Raw genomic sequence first — 23,499 nt, 5'->3', positions numbered from 1 at the left:
GTCCTTCCGCCTCCCCCCACCTTCCCCTACCTAAAACCCTCCCTTACCTTTGTCGGAGAAGTTGCGCCTGCCTCCTGGCAGGTGTAGCTTATGCATTCCGGCCAATGGCCGGCCAGCGATCCCGGGCACAGCGGCAAATGGCTGCTGTGCCTGGAGGCTCCGGCCATGCCACACCCCGCAGACCGGCCACGCCCCCCCCCTTTTTGCAAGCCCTGGGACATACGTGCGTCCCGGGGCTTGGCGCGCGCAGGGGCAGGTTTTCAGGGTTACGCACGTAACCCTTTGAAAATCTGCCCCACTATATCTGCCGGTTCAGCTTTATCCACGTTTATTAACCCCTTCAAAATAATGAAGCAGATTTGATAGGCAAGAATTCCCTTGGGTAAATCCATGCTGCTTCAGAGTTCCCAAAACAAAAGAAAACCTAAAAAAATTTGTGGGTGTTTTCATTTCAGGAAATAATGTGCACTATTTCCTGAGAATAAAAAACGTGACCCCCACCACTGACAGGGGCCAAAGCCTACCTAACTGTACTGAGTAGAGCTTAGCTGAGTCCTCACTAGGCCAGAAATCAGCCAGGGACATCCTGGGCCTCCAACTTTCCCCTTCATGGAGGTCCAGACAGAAGAAAATAGCAGAAGCGAGTCCCACTCCTGCCCCTTCGGAATCCTTTTAAAAATGGCACCCGCTGGCCCTGAGGCAGGCAGCAAGTGTGACGTCAAATTGGCGCCGTCTCAGGGCCGACTGATGCCATTTTCTTGTATATGGCCAAGTCAAAAGGTTCTAGGGATACCCTGTCTTGGCTCAGTTCAATCCACCTAGGTAGACCTGAGCCCTGAGGTCTTGGAGGTAGATGCAGGTAGGCCACAGAAAAATGGGTGGGGGGGAGTGGGCCCAGGGAGATCCCATTTCTCTTCAGTTTTTTATTTGTTAATGTTTACTTCAGTTTGGCAAATGAACCAAACTGAAATAAACCTAAAAAGAAAATGTAAAACATGAGCCCCCCCAAAATAAAAAAAACAAACCAAAATAAAAAAAAAGTTAGCTGGATATCCCTAGTAATCAAGTTGAATAGAAAATAGTTAACATTTATATAAAGTAATTTGTTTACTTACTATAGATCAATGGTTCTCAACCCAGTCCTCAGGACACAGCCAGCCCAGTTGGGTTTTCAGGGCATTCATAATGAGTATGCTTGAAATACAACTGCATGCAAATCTATCTTTGCAGATATTCATTTTGGCCATCCTGAAAACCACGGATATATATAAATCATCTTTATTTGGTGCCGTTACAGAGCACTCGTAGCAACTCCAGAAATGACCTGATTTGGGACGTGGATAGTCCACACCTTTCTACTACCACCAGCCCATCACAAATACCACCAAGCATTTTGGGATCTTTAGTTTTGTAAGTTATATTGTCAAAGTAATGTGGAAGATTCCAGAATACTGAGGGAGAAAACATGGTGGATTGAAGTTAGGTAAGATGTCTGCTGTCCTGGCAGTAACAAATATCCAAGGTAATTCTGTTTGGACCTAAGGAAGGGAGATCAGCTCCTGAACACTAGTCATAAATGTATTAATTCAATTCCAAAAAAAAGGTATCATCTGATATTTTTCTTGTATGTTAACTCTGATTTTGTTGCAAATTACTAAAGAATTCACTGCACAAGGCATAGCGCAGGCAACTCAACCCCGCCCCCAGGTTAAACAGAAAAGCAAGGTCCAATAATCAATTCCTGAGCTGAATGGTTGAGACATCTAAACTGGCACTAAAAAGTGCACCATCAATAGCAGATCCTTTACATCGGCCCCTCAAAAACAGCAAAGATTGAACAATTCATTTTTTGGTTTTCTGGAAAAGTTATTTCAGCGTTTGGTACGCCTTGTTCGCCTGGGTTAGTGCTAAGTGCAAATGGACCTGCTGATCAACAAAATGTACGAACCAGCAGATCGCCATCCGTCAACAGATCAGCAACACCATTTAACTAAGGTTAATGATCTCGGACGAAGAGAGCCAAGCTCATTCAGATCACTGCCTCCGACATGACGTTTAATGCGTGCAAATCATGACGAGGAGGGGGAATACAACTGCTCAACCAGGCCCCGTCGCTCTTTCCTTCTCCACTCCCCAACTCCACCCCCAGCAACGTAGCTACCTATTCACTGATCCTCTAGGAAAACGGAGCTATTCTGAAACGTGAACGTCGTAACAAAGAGCTTATACAGAGGTACATAGCCCACCGCATACCAACAACCAACTCGCACACCCAGATAAAAAAAACCTCGCAAAGAAATGAGTCATGTCAGAGATAACCTAAAGTAGGGTTAGGTGGCCATATAATCCATACACATTATGTTAAAAAAAAAAAAAAAGATAATTATTTTTGTGATGCCTGCCATGAGAATTCTTGTTCCTCCCCTTACAGTGTTGCTCATCCTTATTGGGGAGGGTACTTCCTACTAGGCTTGGTGGGAAGTTTAGGGGGAACCTGAACATCCAGAAGAAAGCCTCAAATTATGTATAAATCAGTTTTTAATTTACTAAAAAGCCTTGCATTTCCTTTGGGAGGGTTATATACTGATTCAGCTCCACACACCCGGGACAAGCAGTTTAACAAGACTATTTTAGGGCCACGAGTACCACATGCTCCATTACACCGACGGAAGCAAAACTCTTATTTTAAAACATCAGTTAAAATGTAAGGCTTGTAAGCAAAGGGAAAAGGTAAAAATGACTTCCAATAGAGGGAAACTGGCTTATGTGAAAAACATGCTCCTCTGCCTGGCTCAAATTATGCAGGGGCTTTTACAGCAGGAATTCTTTTAGTAGTGTTAAAAAGTATCCTTCTTTGGAGGGGGCCATGTTTAGGATAGGAAAGGAAACAACATGCATGCACTTGACATTTCCAAAAGTATATCTACTATTTTACCTTTGACTACCCCCACAAAGAGAAACTCCAAAGTGTGCGGGTGATTATAGCACATATACATTTTGCTAGCTAATTTTCAAAGAGAAACGACCTGGATAGAACGAATGTGCATTCATTTGAAACGAACGACGAATCCAAAATGAAAAAGTTCATTTTTAGTTTGGTTCATTTCAAATTAAACAAATCCCTGTTACATCCCAACCCCCCTCCCCTCCCCAAGAATTTCCAGGTTTTTCATTTCAAGAAACTACACACTATTTCTGAATAAAAACATAAGAAATGTCATGCTGGGTCAGACCAAGGTCCATTGAGCCCAGCAGATCCCATGAAGCAGATCTAATTCCTGTTACTCACTCCCAGGCTCTCTTTAGTCTCCCCGGCTAATAATGAGTAATGGACCTTTCCTCCAGAAACTTGTCCAAAACTATTTTAAACGCTGCTATGCTCATCGCCTTGACCACGTCCTCTGGATTCCAGAACTTAGTTGTGCGCTGAGTTGGCACGTTCCCTTGTTTTAGTATTTTTTTGAAAGGGTAGATAACCGTCCTTTATTTACTCGTTCCACCCCACTCATGATTTTCTATCCTGCCTCTCTCAGCCGTCTCTTTTGCAAGCTGAAGAGCCCTAACCCGCGTAGCCTCTTCATCCTAGGAGAGATGTTCCACCTCCTTTATCATTTTTGTCAACCCTCCTCTGTACCTTTTCTAGTTCTTGTTTGAGAACTAATAATGCTCAAGGTGTGGTTGCACCATGACTCGATACAGAGGCAATTTGATATTTTCTGTTTTATTCTCCATTCCTTTTTGGATCATTTCTAACAAATTATTTACTTTTTTTAACCTCCGCTGTGCACTGAGCTGAGGATTTCCGCGTGCAAATAGTGCGCACTATTTCCCAGAACAAAAAAGAACCTGTAAAAATGAAAGAAAAAAACCAAACCTATCCCAACAAATCAAAATTCTGTCAGAAACTCCCCCACCTCCAATAAAATGAAAATTTGCCACTGCACACTGCTACAAGATACTCTCTCATGGAAAACTAGCTAGAAGTATGCACAGATAAAGTATCCACGGATTTTGCAACTATTCAGACTATTTGACAATTGTCCATATAACTAACAAGCTTCCATACGCCCTAAACACAGATATACAATTCTCTTTTAGGCTTCGCTTGCAAAAAGTGTATCTATTCTTGTCTTTTATAAGTTTGCTGCATTAATTTTGTCATTATAATAGTGCATTGGTCTTAGGCATTCTTTTTAGGCTGCGATTAATTTTTTTTTTTTTTTTTTTGCACCCAGATAAGTAGATAAGTTTTGAAAAACAAATAGATCTCTTTTGAAGAAAGGACCTGTGTGATCTGAATAACTCATGCACTCTGACATCTTTGGATTATTCTTGCGATGGCTCACTAAAAGCCATCATGACCTGCAAGGAATCCTTTTGTCTCACTATAACATACAAGTTCACCAATTTTCAAGCACATTTTCTAAGGATTGAGAATTTCCAGAAAGATGGTCTTGTTAGTCTGTAACATCAACAACAACAAAGAGGCTGGAGGCATCTTAAAGATTTACCCCTTGACGCATCAAAAAAAGTTAATGCATTGATAACGCCCGTGATATTAAAAAGGGGAGTGTTTATGGAAATTTTTAAGTTACCACACCATGCTGTAGCTTACCGCTTCGCATAGGTATTATCGCATGGTGCGGTAAACTTAGCGCGCCCTGTGATAATCCCTATTTTTCACATCCTGTACTGAGAGAGAGAGAGAGATTATCGACAAGGCCCTCCTAGTAGTGAAGTATTTATAGCTTGATGGACTCTATAACAGGGTACCATCAAGCTAAGGTGAAATAACATAGTATAACATTTCATCTTTGTGAGACTTTCCTCACTCCAAATGACATCAAATCTTCACCAAGATGTACTATACTGTTCGTAAGTCTCACTCTACGTACGAATCTGGCCCCTAAACCCTAAACCACTACCAATACGTCACCTCGACCTATTAGATGGCCCTCCTATAGGGATACAAATAAGTGCACACTGTGAGGCCCCTGCCAGAGGCTCGCTCTCTCGCCCAGAAATGGCCAAAATGCAATTCCAAAAATTTATCGCAAATTGTGTTATGGCCATTTTGGGCACAACACACAGCCTAACGCCAATAAAAAAAGGTGTAGTTATTTCCAGCGTTAAAACCGTGCCCCTAATTTTTTTTTTTTAATTCTTTATTTATGGATTTTAATTTACCAAATAATAATTTACCTAATTTAACTAAATCCCGTCCAAACTCCTCCCCAATCCAGCCCCCCAAAAATGTGCATTCTCGTTACCATACTTTTCACATGAGTTATGGCGTTAATGCACGCGTTAACGCCATAACGCATTTTGATGAATGATGGGGTTAGTAACTCATTGAGGCTGAAAGCTCAAGCTCAACAAAACAGTCTATAAGGTGCCACTTTGTCATCTTTCCAAGGAACTGCTCATTGTATCCTAAAAAAAAAAAAAAAAAACTGTGCCAGCAGTGTTATCCAATCTCCTTCTTTTCAGCTGGTGCAAAACGACTTGAAAGTGCAAGAAAAAACAACCTGAAGCCATGTGTAATTTATTACGCTCTAATACATATGTTCATCATCTTTGTTAATCTAATATATTTACACAATGATTAATTGGGTTACTCTTTACAGAATAAACAATGCATGATTAGAAACCTTTGCTGGAAATGTATCATGGGTATCATGCTGCACCCTGCTTTGGTTTTTGCTTTTTAATTTTCTCCAGGCTGTGCTGAAATCTGCATAGCACAGATGCATAAAGAAATTTGCCATTGCTACACTTTGCATATTAAAGACCAATAGTCTGCTTACTGCAATTTGAACAACAATTTGATGTTATCAGTTACCTTTATGCCATTGCATTGTGCCTTCATGTCTTCTATTGAAAACTGCCAAATAGACCAATGTCTTCTAGAGAAAAATGCCAATAGTCTTATGTTCTTATGGAACAAATGACCACAACCATTATTAAGGTAGAGCTGTAGAAATCCTGTGCTTATCCCTGGGATAAGCAGCTTGGAATCTATCTAACCCTTGGGATCCTGCCAGGTGCCTGTGACTTGGATTGGCCACTGTTGGAAACAGGATACCATGCTTGATGGACCTTTGGTCTGACCCAGGATGGCAAGTCTTATGTTCTTACATTCTTAGACCGTTTCAGAAGAACATGCTCCATGTCAATGGCAAGTTTGATCTATTTTGTTCCTTTGTGAAATGAAAATCGTTAAAGGTGTAGAGAAGGAGGTTCTTGAGTTGCCGCCTTGCCCAGGTCAACACCGAGAGGGAGATCCAATCTGGATTTTGCCCTGTGGCATTCATGGAGGAGAGCAGAGCCATCTCTCCCTGGGGCAAAACCCGGAATGGATACGACTCTCCTGGTTAACTCCATTCCACTGTTGTAAGAGGGCGATTGTTTTCCAGGGGAGACGGTTTGTTCCGAGATGGAGAATTAGAAATTTGGGGAGGTGTTGCTGCATTCAGGATGTGTGATGGGGGAAAGAGGAGGGAGTGAGGAAGGCAGATGTTACACTCAAGCTGGGAGACTTAAGTCTCAGGGTTCGAGCATTGGACTAAGAACTGGGAAAGCCAGGGTTGAAATCCAGCTAACCCATTCTTGTCAATTTGGGCAAGTTACATCACTCTCCATTACCCTCTGGGAACAGAAAAAAACATCTACAGAACCTGAATGTCATTCTCCTTGAGCTGCCAATGAAAAGGTGCAAGCTCAGCGTAAATGAATGGCACTTAGCTTAATTTTCTGCATTCTAAGTGGGCTCCTATGGGTCAGTTTTCACAAAGTTTAAATCAGCTAGCTTCGGGAGTGAGCCTTAATCTTTGCTTTTAAAAATGTTTCCTCCACTGACCGGCTAAATATATCTTCCCAACTGCACAGGGTGCAGGTCAGAAAAGGGGGCAGCTCTAGAGGATTTAGCTGGTCAACGTGGATTTTCAGCCCTAGCCAGCTAAATTCACACAGACAACTCTGGTTGCGCAATTGCCTGGACTAAATCTAAGCAGACACATTTTAGGCCTTTTCAAAAGGGTACGACAACCTATTAAAACTTCCATTTTCTCCAGAAGCAATATGGCTGCTAGAAGTGCACCACGATCGAATAAAGAGCTTCATCGTTTGTTTTTTTTTTTTTAAAACAAAGTCTCTACTTAATAGTTTCTCACTGCCTGTTTTGGTGAAGTGCATCTGGGAATGAACACTTCTGTGAGGGGAATAAAACCTTAATGGCAGGGTTAATGCTCATACGTTTCCAATTTGTGCTAATTCAAGCATTCTTCTGTGCCTCTCTGATCAGCACATGTCCAGAAGGCAGGACCTCTCCCCTTGAATTGTGTAGGAAGAACCGAAATTTACAGCAAATTCAAAGACAAAGCACCATGAAATCTGAACTGCATTTATAACGCTCTGCCCCAAGTTTTCGTTTTATCCCTTCATTTTTCATCTGGATATTTTTTGTGATAAAGTTAGCTCTGCATGTTTAACTTTTGATGGAAACTTGTTTTTTTGGGGTTTTGGTTTTTTTTGCACAACTCATCTTTGAAATGATGTTACATAGGGGAACCAGTTAACTTTTGCACATGAACAGATATGTGATGCCACCTGCATCTTACAAACCAGTTATTAAGTAGACTGCTGTAGGAGGTGCTGTCTGCTTTAAGCCTCTGGCAATCCCACAGATGAGCCAAACATCTCTGGGGTAACTCTGCAGAGTGACTGCAACTTGCAGTGCCAGCCATGGACCTTAGCGGGCTACAGCAGGTTTAGGAAGTGTTGGCAGAGAGCAATCTCAGCATCGAGCCAAAATGTACAAACACTGAAAACGTGCTCAAGTGGAACTGACTGCATCTGATCCCCAAAACCATGAGAAGACATATAAAATGCATCGCTTACCTGAGGTCTTCTCTGTAAACACAACCTTGGACTCGGCTGTAAAATTCTGGCCAGTTAAAATCATCTGTTGTCCACCATAAACAAGACAGCTGTCAATGTCTAACCTCTCCACCATGGGCAGTTCATGGGCAGATCTCTGGGCTAAGGATAGAAGAAATGTATAACAAGTGAACTCCCCAGCTAGTGCAATGCAACAAGTTGTCACCGCCAAGCTGAAAGATATCATCATTTAATGACATAAAACATTAAACATAGAAACATAGAAACATAGAAATGACGGCAGAAGAAGACCAAACGGCCCATCCAGTCTGCCCAGCAAGCTTCACATTTTTTTCTCACACTTATATGTTTCTCTTAGCTCTTTGGTTCTATTTCCCTTCCACCCCCACCATTAATGTAGAGAGCAGTGATGGAGCTGCAACCAAGTGAAATATCAAGCTTGATTAGTTACGGGTAGTAACTACGGGTAGTAAGTTACGGGTACTACTACTAAAATTTTGCATTCTTTACTACAGTTCAAAGGATTCAGGCATCATACTTTTACGTATAGGCTTGACCTTGAATTTCTCCACACCTCACTTACCTGAACTCTCCCTAGCAGCGGCGCCAATCAGGATGCGAGCGAGCGTGGGCGCCTGCGAGCCTGGTGTGTACGCACAAGCCCTGCAGTGGCTCCACCCACTCTCTCATGGCAGTAGGGGGTGGAGCCACTGCAGAGCCTGTAAAGTGCTCACCCGCATCCTGATTACCACCACTGCAAAAGAGAACTGACCGAGGGGGGAGAGAGAAAATAAGGTCAGAGGAAGGTACGTCTTCAGCTTGTGAAGGGAGTGCATGGAGTCAGGAGAGTCTCCTAGTGGATGAAAAGCACACTACCAGCTTACAGGTTCTTTGGATGCTGGCCTTATTTTAGCAAAACTGGCTGAGCCTCCTGAATGACTATCCTGTACATACTTCTGCTAGGCTGAATGAATACCAGTGGCTTATCAAGTCCAGCTTTCCTCTCCCTAACAGTTCTTTCTACCTGTTAATGCAGGGGGAAACCTGGGCATCTAGCCAGTTTACATATGCTTTACACCAATAATGCTACAACCCTTTCGAAAATTGAGAGGTAACTCCGTAGATCTGCCCATGAGCAAGTGGTCTGATAACTAATAACTATACTACTTTTCTTTCTGCAGAACAAACCTAGGACCCTCCTTACTAAGCATTTTCCCCCTTAGACACAAAATGGGTGAAAATCTTTAGCCTATAGGTCCCTTAAAGCAGAATTTTACCAGGACTGGAATACACCTATCAGCGGTAAACATGCATTTTCCATGAATGCATTCTTGTGTCCATGCTTGCAAAGTGCATTCCCTTCTCGGCTGCACAATGGAAAGGCTGAGAAATATTCATCAGGTCTGGCAGCGGGTTAGAAAGCCAAAGCAAACATTCTTAGAAAAGGCTCATTGTGCTGGTCAGTGCAGCCACACTCCTCGGCCCGTGCACTTCCCGATGGTCCACCCTGTGGAAGACTGGAAGGTTCGATTTTTTTACATCGGAGGCAGCACCGAAAGGCCCAGTCGGTCACCGTGCAACCAGCGGCAGGACTTGGGAGCCGTCTGCAGGGTTTCCTGAAGCTTGAGGGCTGTCACGGAAATCTCTGGATTGGGAGGAGATATAGAAAGGGGGGGGGGGGGGAGACGACCCCTTCGGTAGTTGCAAATAAAGCTTTAAGGCACCCTAGCCCTACAGGGGCTGGTACTGATTGAGCAGGAAACCCAAAGGAACAGGAGAAAAGTGCCAGGCCAAAGAAAAAAAAAGGAAAGAAGAAATAGCAAAAAAAAAAGAAGCAACACTAAAGCTCTCCCCCTTGCCTGCCAGAGCAGCAGCTCGCAGGCTCGGCACAAGCAGCTCATTGTCGGTGTTTCTGCTCCGGGCGCTCTGTTTTCATTGGCGCCCTGCTGGGGTGACGTGCAGGAGCGCGCGCGGCCTACACCCTGGGGTCAGGGAGCACTTTACCTCCTCTCCATTGTTTCTAAATCAGAGCTGCTCCTTCTGCTTTGCTGGGTGCAGCTCTCCCCCCCCCCTCTTCTAGAGTTGGTTTTTGAATACTTTATATTTGTCATTCCTAGGTCCTCCTGTTTATCTGCAGCTCTTCCCCCGCAGCCGGAGTCGTTCTCGATGAAAAGTTAAGGAGGGAGGAGCTAGCGCAGTGGCTCCCAACGAGCCTGGCTTCTGTGCCTCGGGCTGCTAGGGAAGCAAATGTTCAGAAGAAACTCGGCGCACAGTTGGAATACAGAGTGGCCAGACTTGGTGGTCCCCGTTTCATTATTTAAAAAAAAAGAAAAGAAAAGTTTAACCCGCACCGGTCCCCCAGTTCAAGGCGGGGTGCATGATCTTAAAACACTAGAAAGCTGCCAACATACCAGATGTTAAAAATAACTCCCAATTGCTAGGGCTATATCATCACAAATATCATACTGGCAATCCATAAAGCATGCCCAACCCAATTCACTTGTGCGTGGACTGGATTCTGGCGTGAAGATCTCCCCTGTGGGGTCTAGGGAAGGAGGCTCTGTAAAATTCCAGATGGGCACCAATGAAGGGCCATGGTGTCAAAGCCTTCAGGAGAGGCTGACTGTGAGCGAGCCGGAGGTGCAAAAAAGGGAAGAACTAGCTAGATAAAAGTGGAATGGTACTACAACCTCTGTAAGAAGGCTGCTGTGTGAACTGCTTATCACTGCTAAGAGATGTGCCATCATTCTAAAACAGGGAAGCACCAATCTCGTTTGTTATGTGTCGTTTCCAATCCAAAACAACACCCCCACCCCAATTGTGTTTCATTTTTGTTATTTTAGTACATGCTAAAATGATTCTGCATGCACTAAATCCAAAACTGAGTGAAAAAAAAAAAAAGAAAAACAAATTTTTTTTCCATGCACATTGCAACTAACCACTGAGAAGCTGGAGGAGGTGCTGGAAAACCCCACATTCAATGACTTTATGAAAGCAAAAAAGCGTGGCGACATGTGGATCTCGGCAAGAGAGCAGCTTGAAAAGAAATTGGCAGCACATCAGCCCAGGGAGTAAGGTTCTTACAAAAGGGAACTGAAGCAAACCAAGCAGCAGGAGACATGATCCGATGGGGCTCCGGGCTTTTTTCAGTGACTTTTTTTTATTATTATTATTTTAACCTGGCAGTTTCCTCATTCTCCTTTGGGCCTTCCGGCTCAGTCTGACTCGGAGCTGTGACCTTCATTCACAACTAAGGACTCTTCCCTTATTTTATAGTCTCCAAGCTCACTTTATTCAGGTCATTGCAGTGACAATCCTCCACCGGAGGCTGCGTGCTGGGATTCCTCCCAGAACCCTGTAATCACGGTGCTAAATCCGGGCACTAGGTGTCACCGTGGTGCAATGGGCTGGGACTCCCTCCCCAGGGGGCTGTGAACACTGCCTCCACCACTGGTCATTGTATCCCCAGACCTCTCCACATGGCAGTACACACGGCGCTGCCACGGAGCCACAGGGCCAGCCCTCGAGTGACATCTCAATGCTTTTACTTGTCACACTGGTTTACACCTGCAAGCCAACGGATTTATAGCAGCGTTACTAAGCCGAATGCCAACTTCTTTTCTCTACTGCCTCCTTTTGGACTTACTTTTCAGCCTCCTCGCCACTCAGACAAGCGAGCCCCCTCATTCTCTGCTTACATCAGAACGTGGTCGGTTTACCGAAGATCTCCGTTAAAGTTCTCCCTTGCAGCTTAATTACCTTGCAGTGAAATGGAAGGGGGCTGAAGCAACTGGAGAATGTGACTTTTCAAGCCCAAGGCTATAAAATCAGGGATCATGTGGACAGCTGGAGTGTAATGCTCCCCGTGCTGACCCCGCCAGTGGAGAACCCCTTTCTCTAGGGAGAAGAAACCTTTCCAAGAGATCGCTCCGTCCAAGGCCTCCCCCGCTCGGAAGAGTGCATACGCTGCCAATTCATAAAAACGGTGGCTTTTCTGATGTGAGCAAACTCCCCACATCTGCTGCGGCCTGAGGTGTGACAAACTCACTTTCCAATGCGGCCAGACACTGGAAGCTGTGCAGAAATTCTCTCTCCTTTTTTTTAAATTGGCTGTGCATAAAGAGAGGGGATTGTTTGGTACCATGCAGAAGTCAGCCTTCCTAGGAATGGACAGTAAATATGCTATGCTAATATATATATATATTAAGGTGCTTCATTTCGCAAAATGCTATGAAAGTTGGCAAGGTTGAACAATTTTTTGAAAAAACAACAGCGTGGCATGTCACTTTTCTTTAAAAAAAAAAAAAAAAATCACTCAATTGAAAAAGGTCTCTATCTGTACAATCTGCAGGATTTCCATGCAGAGAAAATTAACGATGCCTTCCTCAAGCACGCTCTCTAACCCATTTCAGGAAAAGCTTACTCAGAAGTCCAGCAAGGCCCCCACTCTACTGGTGTGTGTGTGTGTGTGTGTGGGAAGGGGAAGCTGAGAGAACCACATCTGGGAGCTGTAACTGCGACGGAGTTTCTGCAGAGCTACGCCGTACAAAGTTCTGCAGGTCGCAGCTACAAGCTACAGGGAGCGGGAACTGGGCAGGACAGCAGAGCAGCTAAACTGAAGTCCTCACTTACTTACAGTCCACTTTCTTCCAGGAGTTGGGCAGAAGGGACATTAAAAGGGGATCTGTTTTGTACGGTGGAACTTTAAAAAAAAAAAAAAAGTTTGCATAGACGAGGATTTTCATAAGAGAAAATATAAAAGCACACTGTAGGAGTCCCCTATTATTCTGTACAAGACATGAGATCCAGTGAACGAGTGTCGACCCTGTAATGCAGCCAGAATGATGCCCAAGTAGTCCGTGCTAGTTGGACTCATGCTGCCAAGGGATTAAGTTTCTGAGAGCTCTCAGCACAAACATGCTGGCCACCTGGGAAGCAATCTGGATTCACTTTTGCCACTACCACTCTGGAACCAGATATGCGATTGGTGCTAGAAGAGAAGCTTTGGGTAGCAGGGCTCCTATAATTATTTGAGAACTGTACAATGGTCATTTTATAATACCATGATCTCATAGCTGAGATGCAAGTATTTTCCCCATCTGTATATTATCAGTTCCAGTTGGCAGAACCATACATTGGGTCAAACCAAAGGGCCAGGGATCTAGAGACTCCTCTTCATCACCACCTGTGCTCATGAGCCAGCTAGCTAACTCTCACATTTGTAGGTTATTTGGGATGGTGGTGGTGGCGGCACACCTAATCAATTTATAAAAATTGAGACTTTTGGCTGCTTTAAGATATATATATATTTTTTTTTTCTAAACACAGCTTTTTTCATTCAATAGCACTAAACTCCTGAAGTATCCTCATAGCAGGGATAAATGACATTTTTACATCATTTCCATGCTTTAATCATCATGTGGCCAGGGCCAGTGCTAGCCTATCTGGCACCCTAGGCGAACCTTTGGTTATTCACCCACCCCAATCTATCGATTAGCGCAGCTCCAGCCCAGCATTCTCTCCTACCCAGGACTGTACTCCCGCCTTTGGCAACGTTGGCTCTGGTCCAGCACACCCCTCTGGATCTCATACTGGCGGGATTTTGCCGCCCCCAAAATCTTGGCACTCTAGGTAACCGCCTAGTTTGCCCAATGGAAGCACCGGCCCTGCATGTGGCGTCAGCTTTGCTGTACTGTGTTTTGCGTGGGGCATGGTTTCAGGCCCGGTTCCACATACAGGCTAAGAAGGCAGCCACTCAGGCTAGCTGCTGAAGTGACTCTGTGGTGCAGAAGAGTGCCGACACCAGCAAAACAGCAGTTATCAACAATGTCTATGTGAGGCTACAGCCTCTGCAAGTGCATGCAGGCACTGCAAGGCCACTCTCCCATTATTCTCCTGTTTTACCTTTTTTTTTTTTAATTTGCGAAGCCACATCAACTTCTAAGTGGAAAGTTACGGTGACTTTGTCCAGAGTGCATACAACGTGACCTATGATTGACAGGGAAGTCATCACCCGTGACTGTCCAGAGACACGCTGCCACCATGGTACCAGAAATCAGACAAGACAAAGCAATGGTAGAGTCGTCACCATCACCTTCTCATGAAGCAAGTTCTGGGCTCAGACATTATCCAGTCCCCCTCGCCCATCTCATTTACAAGATGCAGTGTTGACCAAACCGTCAGTAAGTCTTATTCAGTATTTGCTTGCAAAGATAATCTAGCAGAGCATTGCTTTCTGTTTACAAACTCTTTCTCAGGTCCCAAGTACATGCAAATATCTGAAAGTTGCAATACTCTGTTTTATTAGTTTAGTTGGGAGAAGTGTAGATTACTTTGTTTGGGTCACTTTCTGGTCTCCAATAATTATTTGGCTTTATTTGCGAGTCTTATTCTTTTAGTTTGGCATTGCCACCACTGTTATCACTAATTACCCTCACAAACTGGGTCCCATTAATATCCATGTTTTTTTTAATATGTTTTCAATTTGCAAGTAAAAATTCAAAGACTATGTTTCTCAAGTCCAAATGTTATGTCACCTTTTCAGACATTTTGGCAGTCGCATTTATGCCTCACCATCTGAGGGATTGTGTCTGGATCCCTGAAGATAGCAACCGACTGCCCCAGCCTTAAAGAAGCCGGTTCTTGAGCTGCCTTATCCTGCAAACCATATCCAGCTCGCATTCCATGGCTAAAATAGCTGAGAAATGTGTTAGGATTCAACTGCAGGATTTTACAGATGAGCAGAGGGTCTTAGATGATTCCCAGAGCAGTTTCAGAAAGGGCCAGAGTGCTAAGACTTCATTCTTCTCAGCTGCCGACTCTTAGTTGCAACTGGACAAGGGTCGTTGGGTGGCTTTAGTCCTACAAGATGCATCTGCCACATTTGACCCGTTGTGTGTATGTGAAGTGGGAAGGAACAGTGCTCGACCGCTTTTCATTGTTTTTAACCAATCGATACCAGCAAAGAAATCAGGTGATGGCATTTCCTGTCCCAAGTCCATTACCATGGGCATCCCCCAAGGTTCTGTATTGTCTGCGGTATTAATTAACATTTATTTATATCCCCTAGGGAAGTTTATATCCTCCCATGAGGATATAGACAGGCAACATCCAGCTTTTTGTTTCACTCGGGCCTTTCCCACAAGATGCTACTGCATCATTATCATTATGCGATGAGGTGCATGGATAACTTCTTGGAGGCTGATATTCAGTGCAACTTAGCCGGAGAAGTAGCGACTTATTGGGCTGCGTGGCGGCAGCTCCATTTAGCGGTTGGCACATAGCCAGGTAAGTACTTATCTCTGGTCCATGCATTTGGAACACTATGCCTGTAGCATTGCGTTTAGAGTCAGAGTTTAAAGCTTTTAAAAAAGCTCTAAAAACATGGCTTTTTGAACAGGCTTATATTGATTATCTTGAAAAAAAGGACTAATTGGTTTAGGAAACAGTATTTTTACTTTTGTTTTATGTTCTTTTATTAATAATTGATTAACAATTTTATTTTCTATCATATTTTATTGTACCTTTTAGATATTTTAGTATGATTTTGTAACATGTAAACCGTTGTGATGTATATTATGAACGACGGTATACAAGAATCGTTAAATAAATACATAAATTAATTAATTTATTAATTTATTATATGGCTAAGTGGTGGGTGAGAAATGGGCATTTCAGCAGGGATGGATTTAGGATTTTGCTGCCGCCAGGCACTTTTGGTGCTTTCACCCTTCCACCTCCTGTAGGGGCCAGTTATAAGGAAGCAAAAGGTTGTCCTCTGCTCAGTAAGATTCAGCAGAGCTGGAAGGCAGCAAATCTTGGCCAACTTGCTGCTCCTAAATGTTTGCTGCCCTAGGCATAGGCATGATGGGCCTGATAGGCATGATGCAGCCTGATAGGCATGATGCAGCCCTGGATTTGCCTATTGACAAATCCAGGGCTGCATTTCGGGGAGGATCCCACTTCTCTAGTTAACATAGCTAGGTAAGCAGCGGTATTCAGACTTATCCAGCTTTGTTAACCAGATAAGTTAGACCTGCTCAACAACAAGTCTAAAGTTAGTCAGATAAGTGATTTATTCGGGGATATTCTGCAGCATAGCTTCAAAATGGTGCAACCAGCAAGAACGGAGTAGATGTGTCATTAATAAAGCTTATAGAAACGCTATGCCTGTGTACTGGAATTAAACAAATGTATACGTCTTGAAGCAGCATTAGCGAAATATGAACATTATCACATTGTTAAATATCAACTCCATGACAGCGAATAGGCGTCGTTTAATCTGAACTTCACGGTGCTGCAAAACACCAATAGTTAGCAAGTCAACCTTGGAAAGTTAGATATTTAAGATAAGTGTTCTTTCGTTTTTAAGGAGAGTGATCTGTTCTATTAAATGATAAATGGCAAGAGGCTGAAATGCTTCTCAGCATTATGAGATTATAAGAGATTTTTATTGTTTCACATTATCATTGAGAGATGTTTCTCTATTTTTTCACTGTAATAAAAACAGGTTTCTGAAACCATGATCGGAGGTTTTGTGAGTGACAAGTTGTAACTGTCTACCTACTTCTCTGAGTTTTTTTCCTCATTACTAAACTGAATTTGAAAACAAAATAAAAGATAAAAATGTTCATAGATACTTCATAAACCTAAATTTATTTATTTATTTTATTTATTTGGGATTTTTATTTTATATACCGACAACCGTTTGCACATCGTTATCGGTTTACAATTAACTTAGAGCTAATAGGCAAGGCCTTTACATGGAACGGTAACTATAAATATATAATAAGCAAGGCAGTTTTGCCTTGTGTTTTCCTTAGGGTCCTCCTCTCTTGCCCTTCCTCTATGGTTTATGGACTTTTCCTCCAGCAGCTTGGTCAAACCCCTTTTACATCCCGCTATGCTAGTTCCTTCACCACATCCTCTGGCAACAGATTCCACAGCTGGATTGTGCATGGAGTGAAAAAAAATACTTACTTCGATTTGTTTTGAATCCGCTGGCTGTTAGTTTCATGGAGCGTCCCCCCTTTGTTTTAGTATGATTTGGAAGGGTAAATAAGCATCCTTTATTTACCCGTTCCACGTCACTCATGATTTTATAAACATCTCGGCCATCTCTTTCACAAGCTGAAGAGCCCCCTGCCTCCGTAGCCTCTCATCATAGGGGAGCCGTTCCGTCCCTTTTATCATTCTGGTTGCCCTTCTCTGCACCTTTTCTAGGATTTCAAGGGTTTGTCCACAAGGACTCCAAGATCCTTTTCCAACACTGAACCCAGCATCGTGCACCTAGAGTTGGGATTATTTTTCCCTCTGTGCATCACTTTGCATTTTCCACATTAAATGTCATCTGCCGTTCAGTTGCCCTGTCTTCTGCAGTTCCTCGCAATCCACTGCTGTTTTAAACCATTTTGAATAATTTTGTGTCACCTGCAAATCCACTCGTTCTTCCCTTTCCCAGGTCATTTATGAATGTGTTAAATATCACAGGTCCCAGTGCTGATCCATCAATGACCTTTCTCCATTTGCAAAACTGACCATTTAGTCCTAGCCTCTGTTTCCAGTTACCAGTCCACAAGAGGCCACGGCCTCCTGTCCTGTGACTTTGCAATTTCCTGAGGAGTCTCTCATGAGGGACTTTGTCAAATGCCTTCTGAAAATCCAAATACACTATATCAACTGGCTCACCTTTATCTAACCTGTTTATTTTGACTTTCAAGAAAACCTAATAGATTTGTAAGGCAAGACTTCCCTTTCCTAAAACCATATTGACTCTTCCCCATTAAGCTATTAAGCTATGGCCAGTAATTTTGTTTTTGAAAAGCCTGGAAGTGATTTGAATATCAAGAGGTAATACATTCAAGCAATAAGATGGCAGAAAGCCCTGGACTGAGAGGAGACCTCCTTAGAACAAGGGATGCTTGGAAACAAGACTTGGATCAGAGAGTACCTGGAACTGCGTAAGACTGAATAAAGGTTGAGCGATTGGGGGGGGGGGGGGGGAGAGAAACCACTAATAAACCGCCTAGACGGACATGTAATTGCCCAAGTGTGTGGTATATAAAAAACTTATTTATAAATAAATAAATAAATAAATAAATAATGCTTTGTAAAGCAAAACCATAAGTCTGAATAGTGCATGGCTCCTGGGTGGGAGCTGGTGAAGTGAAGAGATGTGAATACCCTGGCAGCTGGAAGAGAAACCTAATAGTGGAGCTCTGGTGAAGCCGACATGGACAAAGAGACCTGCAAGAAAGATGCAGCAGTCGTCTAAGAGTGAAAGAAAAGCAGCTTGAAGGAGGAGCGGATAGGAGCCAAACGTCAAGGTAGAGCAGTTGTTGAGATACACCAAGTGGTGGCACGGACAAGAGTTGTGTGAATGAAGAGAAAGGGTTCAAGAGAGTGACCCTTAGTTTCCAGGTTAAGCGAGAGATGAGAGAGTGACAGAATCAATGAACAGAAACCCAGCAGATGCTGAGACAAATAAGACTTCAGTCCTGGATGAAGTCGACATTTAAAAATAAAGAATGAGCTTCCCGGGTCAGCCAGGGTTGGGGGGGGTGCTGTGGAGGCAGGGTCCACGGTCCTGCAGGGAAGGGTGATGGAGGGGGGCGGGGGGGGGTCATAGTCATCATGCAATGAGGACACCGAACGGCTGGATTTAGGGCTTATTATTGCAGGGTTCCCGAAGGAGCCTCCAGGTACGTGACCTCCAGAAGAGGATCTTTGATGTAATGATGAGTGGACGGGACTCAAGTAAGATGGGAGGGAGTTATAAAATAGTGTAAATGAAAGCTTATAAATGAGTTATAAAATAGTGTAAATGAAAGCTTATAAATGAGTTATAAAATAGTGTAAATGAAAGCTTTTACAGGTCCCAGTCCTGGTTCCGACTGAGCTGAGAGTCCAAAGGAACAGGGAGGAAACTGCTGGGTCAAAAAGGAAAATCAATGACGCCTCCAGGAAGAGATTTCCATTGAAAGTGGCTTGAAGAGAATGAGCTGTTGAATTATCGGACATGGGGATATGTTTTTGTTACGAGTCCTCTTTCATAAACTTCACATGTCTACAGAATAAGTGGTCTATACCCTGACAAATATCCCTTGCAGCAGAAAATAATATTACAAGCTGATGCCGTTCAGTGGTCAGCATCAATCCAGACCCCAGTGGACAGGTGTTTATAAAGACACCATCCCAAGCGGTTCCATCTGTTTGGCTTGCCAGGAGAATATACAGTAGTTCAGAAGCAAGATTTATTTTCAGGTTGGAGTACCAACAAAATTCTTTTAATTTAACGTCCTGTTATAAACTACATTTCGCAACACTGTAATCTAGCAGTCCATAGTGGTTGTAATCTCAAGAATGATCACATATTCTGATTAGATGCCATAATATTGCTCTAATTTGGGACTCCTTGGTCAGGAGACTGAGAATAGTTTTAGGATAAGACACTTAAAAGGTGAATTTTTAAAATCCCGGTACAAACCAAAGATCAGGAGATGCGCATGCCTGGAGGGCTTTCGCGCCCCCTGCCATATTTTAAAAGCTGCACGTGCATCTCCCGTGAATTCAAAAGGGGGCGTGGTCTGGGTGGGGCCAAGAGATTTGCATGTAAATACTTACACGCCCAGGTGTGCGCCAAGTCCAGCGCCACATAAATTTACATCTGCTACTGATGAAGTGCAAGTTTAAATTAAACCAATTCCAGGCATACCCTGGAATTTGAGTTAACTGGGGGGGGGGGGTGACCAGGCTATTAAACCAGGGAGTGTCATGAGGACTTAGCTCTACATTGGGTGAACTGGTACTGAACTGGTGAAACTGGTCATGGTGTGGTGGATGCATGCCATTTTTTTTAATTCCCTGACTTACGCGTCCGAAACCCGATTTATGTGGCTGAGCACACACAAGCCTAAAATTCGGCACACTTGTATATGCACCCAAGCTGTTTTACAACATGTGCAAGTATGTGCACGCAATTTATAAAATAATCCCTGTGACCCAGGGCACACGCGTACCCCGTCTGAATGTTACCATCGTAGGCGTTAGAATTTCTGGCAGCTTATTTACTTGGATATCTATGTATTAGTGACGTACTTTTTAAAAATGACAGAGCAATATCAACAAAAGTTTTCTTTCATTTCCAATCAAAAATGACATGAAAACCCGCACATTTCCATTTCGGCCTTTTAGCATTCACCATAGCATTTAATGCACGGTAAAAACATTTTGTGCGTGCTGAACCATAGGAACGAAGTAAAAATAAATGAAACGAAACATGAAACCAACGTTTTTCCATGCACACTTCTTTTATGTATTGTGTTGCCAATTTTATGAAATAGTTTGAATCGGTTTTGAAAATTTCCTTACTCCCCCCCCAATAGGGACAGGACATCTCAGCCACCTTCGACACTATCGATCAAAAAATCCTTTCAAAGCAGTTCGAGGAATTTGGTCTTTCAGAGGTCGTTCTCAAATGGTTCAACTCATTTATCGAAGAACAAACACTTCAAAGGGATCAGCACTTTCCGCAGTGCTTTTTAACAGGTATCTAGTAAGCTGTTAGGCAGTTTGGGGTTTAATTTTCGGATATACATGGACGACATTCAATTTTTTTGTCCCAGTAACAGATTCTGTATCTATCACCTACAAGCAGTTGGAAATATACTTATCAGCGATAAAAAAAAAAATAAATAGTTGCTCTATAACTGTTTATCTCTGAATATTTCAAAAATGGAAATAATCTTCCTGTTAAGACAAAGTCAAGCAGAAAAGCTTCCTCCTTTTGATTTCATGGAACAAAAAATTAATGGTGCCAGAAAAGTACATGACCTTGGGGGCAATAGTGGACAGTTGTTTAACCATGAGAGAACACATTAAAGCAGGCTATCGCAAACTGCACATGTTAAAAAGATTAAAACGTCTCCTAGAGCTCAAAGATTCTTGCACAGTTCTCCAAACACTTGTCTTACTGTAATTCACTTTTGCTAGGCATACCTGGAAATACACTGAGAACAACTACTTCAGAACCCAGCCACATGCACACTCGCCGGGCATTCAAGATACAACACATAACCCTGGCTCTGGCTCCCGATTCCATTTAGAATGCAGTATAACATTTCTCTGTACAAGATCATCACGGGTACCGGTGCAGCACTTCATTTCCATGCGCCGCAGCAGAATCTAAGATCTGCCAATAAGGCTCCACTAACAATACGAGCAATTCACCAAAACCAGCCACGGGGAAATCAGGGCGTGCACCTTTTTGGTCACCGGACCCATAATCTGGAACTCTGTGCCAGAACGACTGAGACATACGATGGACATCAAAATGCTTAAAAATAAGATTTTAAAATGTGGCTGCTTAAAAAGGCTTTCGAAGATGAGAATTAACACCAAAAGGACTTTTTTCACTGCAGAGAACAGAAATGTGTAAAACTGAAGCAAATGTATGCATCTATATGTATGCATTGCATTTTGTATTTGACCTATTTTATGTATGCGTTCAAGGTGTGAACGGCCTTGATCTTTGGAACATGAGGTAAACAAATAATTTTAAATAAATGAGTTGAGCAGTCATACCACTTCGAATATTTACTTATGGAGTAGTGACACTGCGCCCAGAATCTGAAGAGAAAGGAGACCTAACAGCCAACCAGATCACTCTGTTATCGCTTCTCCGTTTCCCAGGCTTCATTGGTCAGCAACAAAGGCCTACAAAGGAGGCTTTGAAGTGAAGATGTACATGTTTCCATCAATTTGAAAGATTCTGAAGGCAATAGGGGGTCAGACTTACAGCATTCGATGGCAGTGGAAGCCACTTGCAAAGAAACGATCCTGCCACTGGGTTCGGGGATATGGACTCGAAACACCAGCCGCACTCGAGTGTTCTTCCTTCCGATATCTGTTTCACCTTTCCGCAGCTCGATGTCAGCATTCCTCAGCTTCAGAATTCCAGCACAGTCAATGCTAACAAAACAGCAATAATAGTAATGATCATAAGCATTTCTATAATGTCTGTCATTCAAAGAGGAGCACAGCGTGGATGTGGCATGTTTAGTACTGCAGAGTCATACATGCATGCAACCACATTTGAGTGGATGGTCTGGCTATTTATTTATTTATTTATTTATATTCTTTTTTTATACCGAAGTATAATTTATTTCCAAAGAAGGGGGGGGGGGGAAGGTAGAAGGAACCTTATTTTCCATTTACAGTTAGGTAAATGGACGCACGCAATAAAATAATTTTCTTAAAGTCATGTTGGAAGTCAACAGAGTCTTGAATTCAGATCCCGAGATATCTACTAACTCATAAATTCTATTCTCTAGCTACTACGCCAAACTGCTTTTCAAAACTAACGTATCTAACTCCTCAGAGAAACATCCATCACAGGGAGAGTGGTTTTCAAAGCCACTTCTGCACATGAAACAGTGCTTTCCCCATGGAAATGGGCTTTTACAAAACTGCCCGCCCGTTAAAGGACAGACATAGGGCCTGTATACATGCACATCCTTATAGGCGGGGCTGGGAAAGGCTTTGGAATTACGCGTACACTTTTGCATTTTCAAAAGTGTATGCATAACCTTTCCCCCCAAAAAACTACGTTCACACATTAGCAGGTAAAAATGCATGTGGGCAGCTTTGGTGGGATAATTTTCAAAGGGCAAGTACCATTCGTTGCAAAATAAATCCCCCCCCCCCCCCCAAAGCAGATTTTCTAAATTCAAATAGAAAGCAGAAAAACAACAGTCTCGCAGCATGACAAGAAGTATCAGTGATTTATACAAACATCTGGGCAATAAAATGACGATTACGTTGTTTTATCTGTAACTGATATTTCTGAATATCTGGATACTAATTCAATATGTGTGCTAATTAGCAGTTTAATACGCCATAGAATATACTGTAATAAGTCATTTTTATATATATTAGTGTAAATATTCAAAATTTGCAGGTAACATTTGTTAACACATATAGATGTTTCTGTAGACTAAATACAAATTGAGAGTAAGTCACTGGAAAATATTTATTCCCTTGAATACTGTTGTGAGTTAGTACTTACGTTGCTTTCATGTTACTCTTAGGCTCCAGGGGGATTTCTAGGACCTTGGTGTTGCCAATGATTTTCTCATAACTGGTGGTGGTGACGGTTTTCCCAGTGATGCGATGGACTTGGTAGAACGCATGAGGTTTAAGAATGCGCTCATCTGCTGTCCCAATGAAGATTTGAAGGCCCAGAGGCTTGTTATCCATGTAGCCATGAAGCTAAGGAGAGAGAGTAAGAGTTTTGATGTTATTTTCTCATTCACAGCACTGAAATTTCCTTGAACTTCAAACAGCAGGTGAAATGGGAGTCAGGGGCCTTCCCTTGGTGGATGCAACTTTGATTTCTTCTATGTTTTGGAGAGGAAAGAAGATTTGGGGGGTTAATTTTCAAAGGACTTATGTGCCTAACTTGGGAGAATTAGGTCCCTGTATCAGCCCCTTTGAAAAAGTAGAGTTGCTTACCTGTAACAGGTGTTCTCACAGGACAGCAGGATGTTAGTTCTCACATATGGGTGACATCATCAGGATGGAGCCCAATCACGGAAAACTTTT

The 23,499-nt window shown here is 42.9% G+C and overlaps 1 protein-coding gene across 4 annotated transcripts in view; it reads right to left on the bottom strand.

Annotated features, from left to right (window-relative positions):
* The window catches only part of NFATC2 (nuclear factor of activated T cells 2), a 176,327-nt gene that overhangs the window by 105,683 nt on the left and 47,145 nt on the right, over positions 1-23,499 (bottom strand). For all 4 annotated transcript variants that reach the window (XM_029611704.1, XM_029611703.1, XM_029611701.1 and 1 more), the window contains exons 4-6: positions 22,964-23,166; positions 21,695-21,867; positions 7,900-8,040 (exon numbers count right to left, since the gene is read on the bottom strand). In XM_029611704.1, the coding sequence (XP_029467564.1) occupies positions 7,900-8,040; positions 21,695-21,867; positions 22,964-23,166 (517 nt within the window). The remainder of the gene's footprint in view (positions 1-7,899; positions 8,041-21,694; positions 21,868-22,963; positions 23,167-23,499) is intronic.

The sequence above is a fragment of the Rhinatrema bivittatum genome, chromosome 8 (assembly GCF_901001135.1).
Source record: "Rhinatrema bivittatum chromosome 8, aRhiBiv1.1, whole genome shotgun sequence".
Taxonomy (NCBI): Eukaryota; Metazoa; Chordata; class Amphibia; order Gymnophiona; family Rhinatrematidae; genus Rhinatrema; species Rhinatrema bivittatum.
The sequence above is the reverse complement of the archived record's forward strand: the minus strand, read 5'-3'. Positions and strand labels throughout refer to the sequence as shown.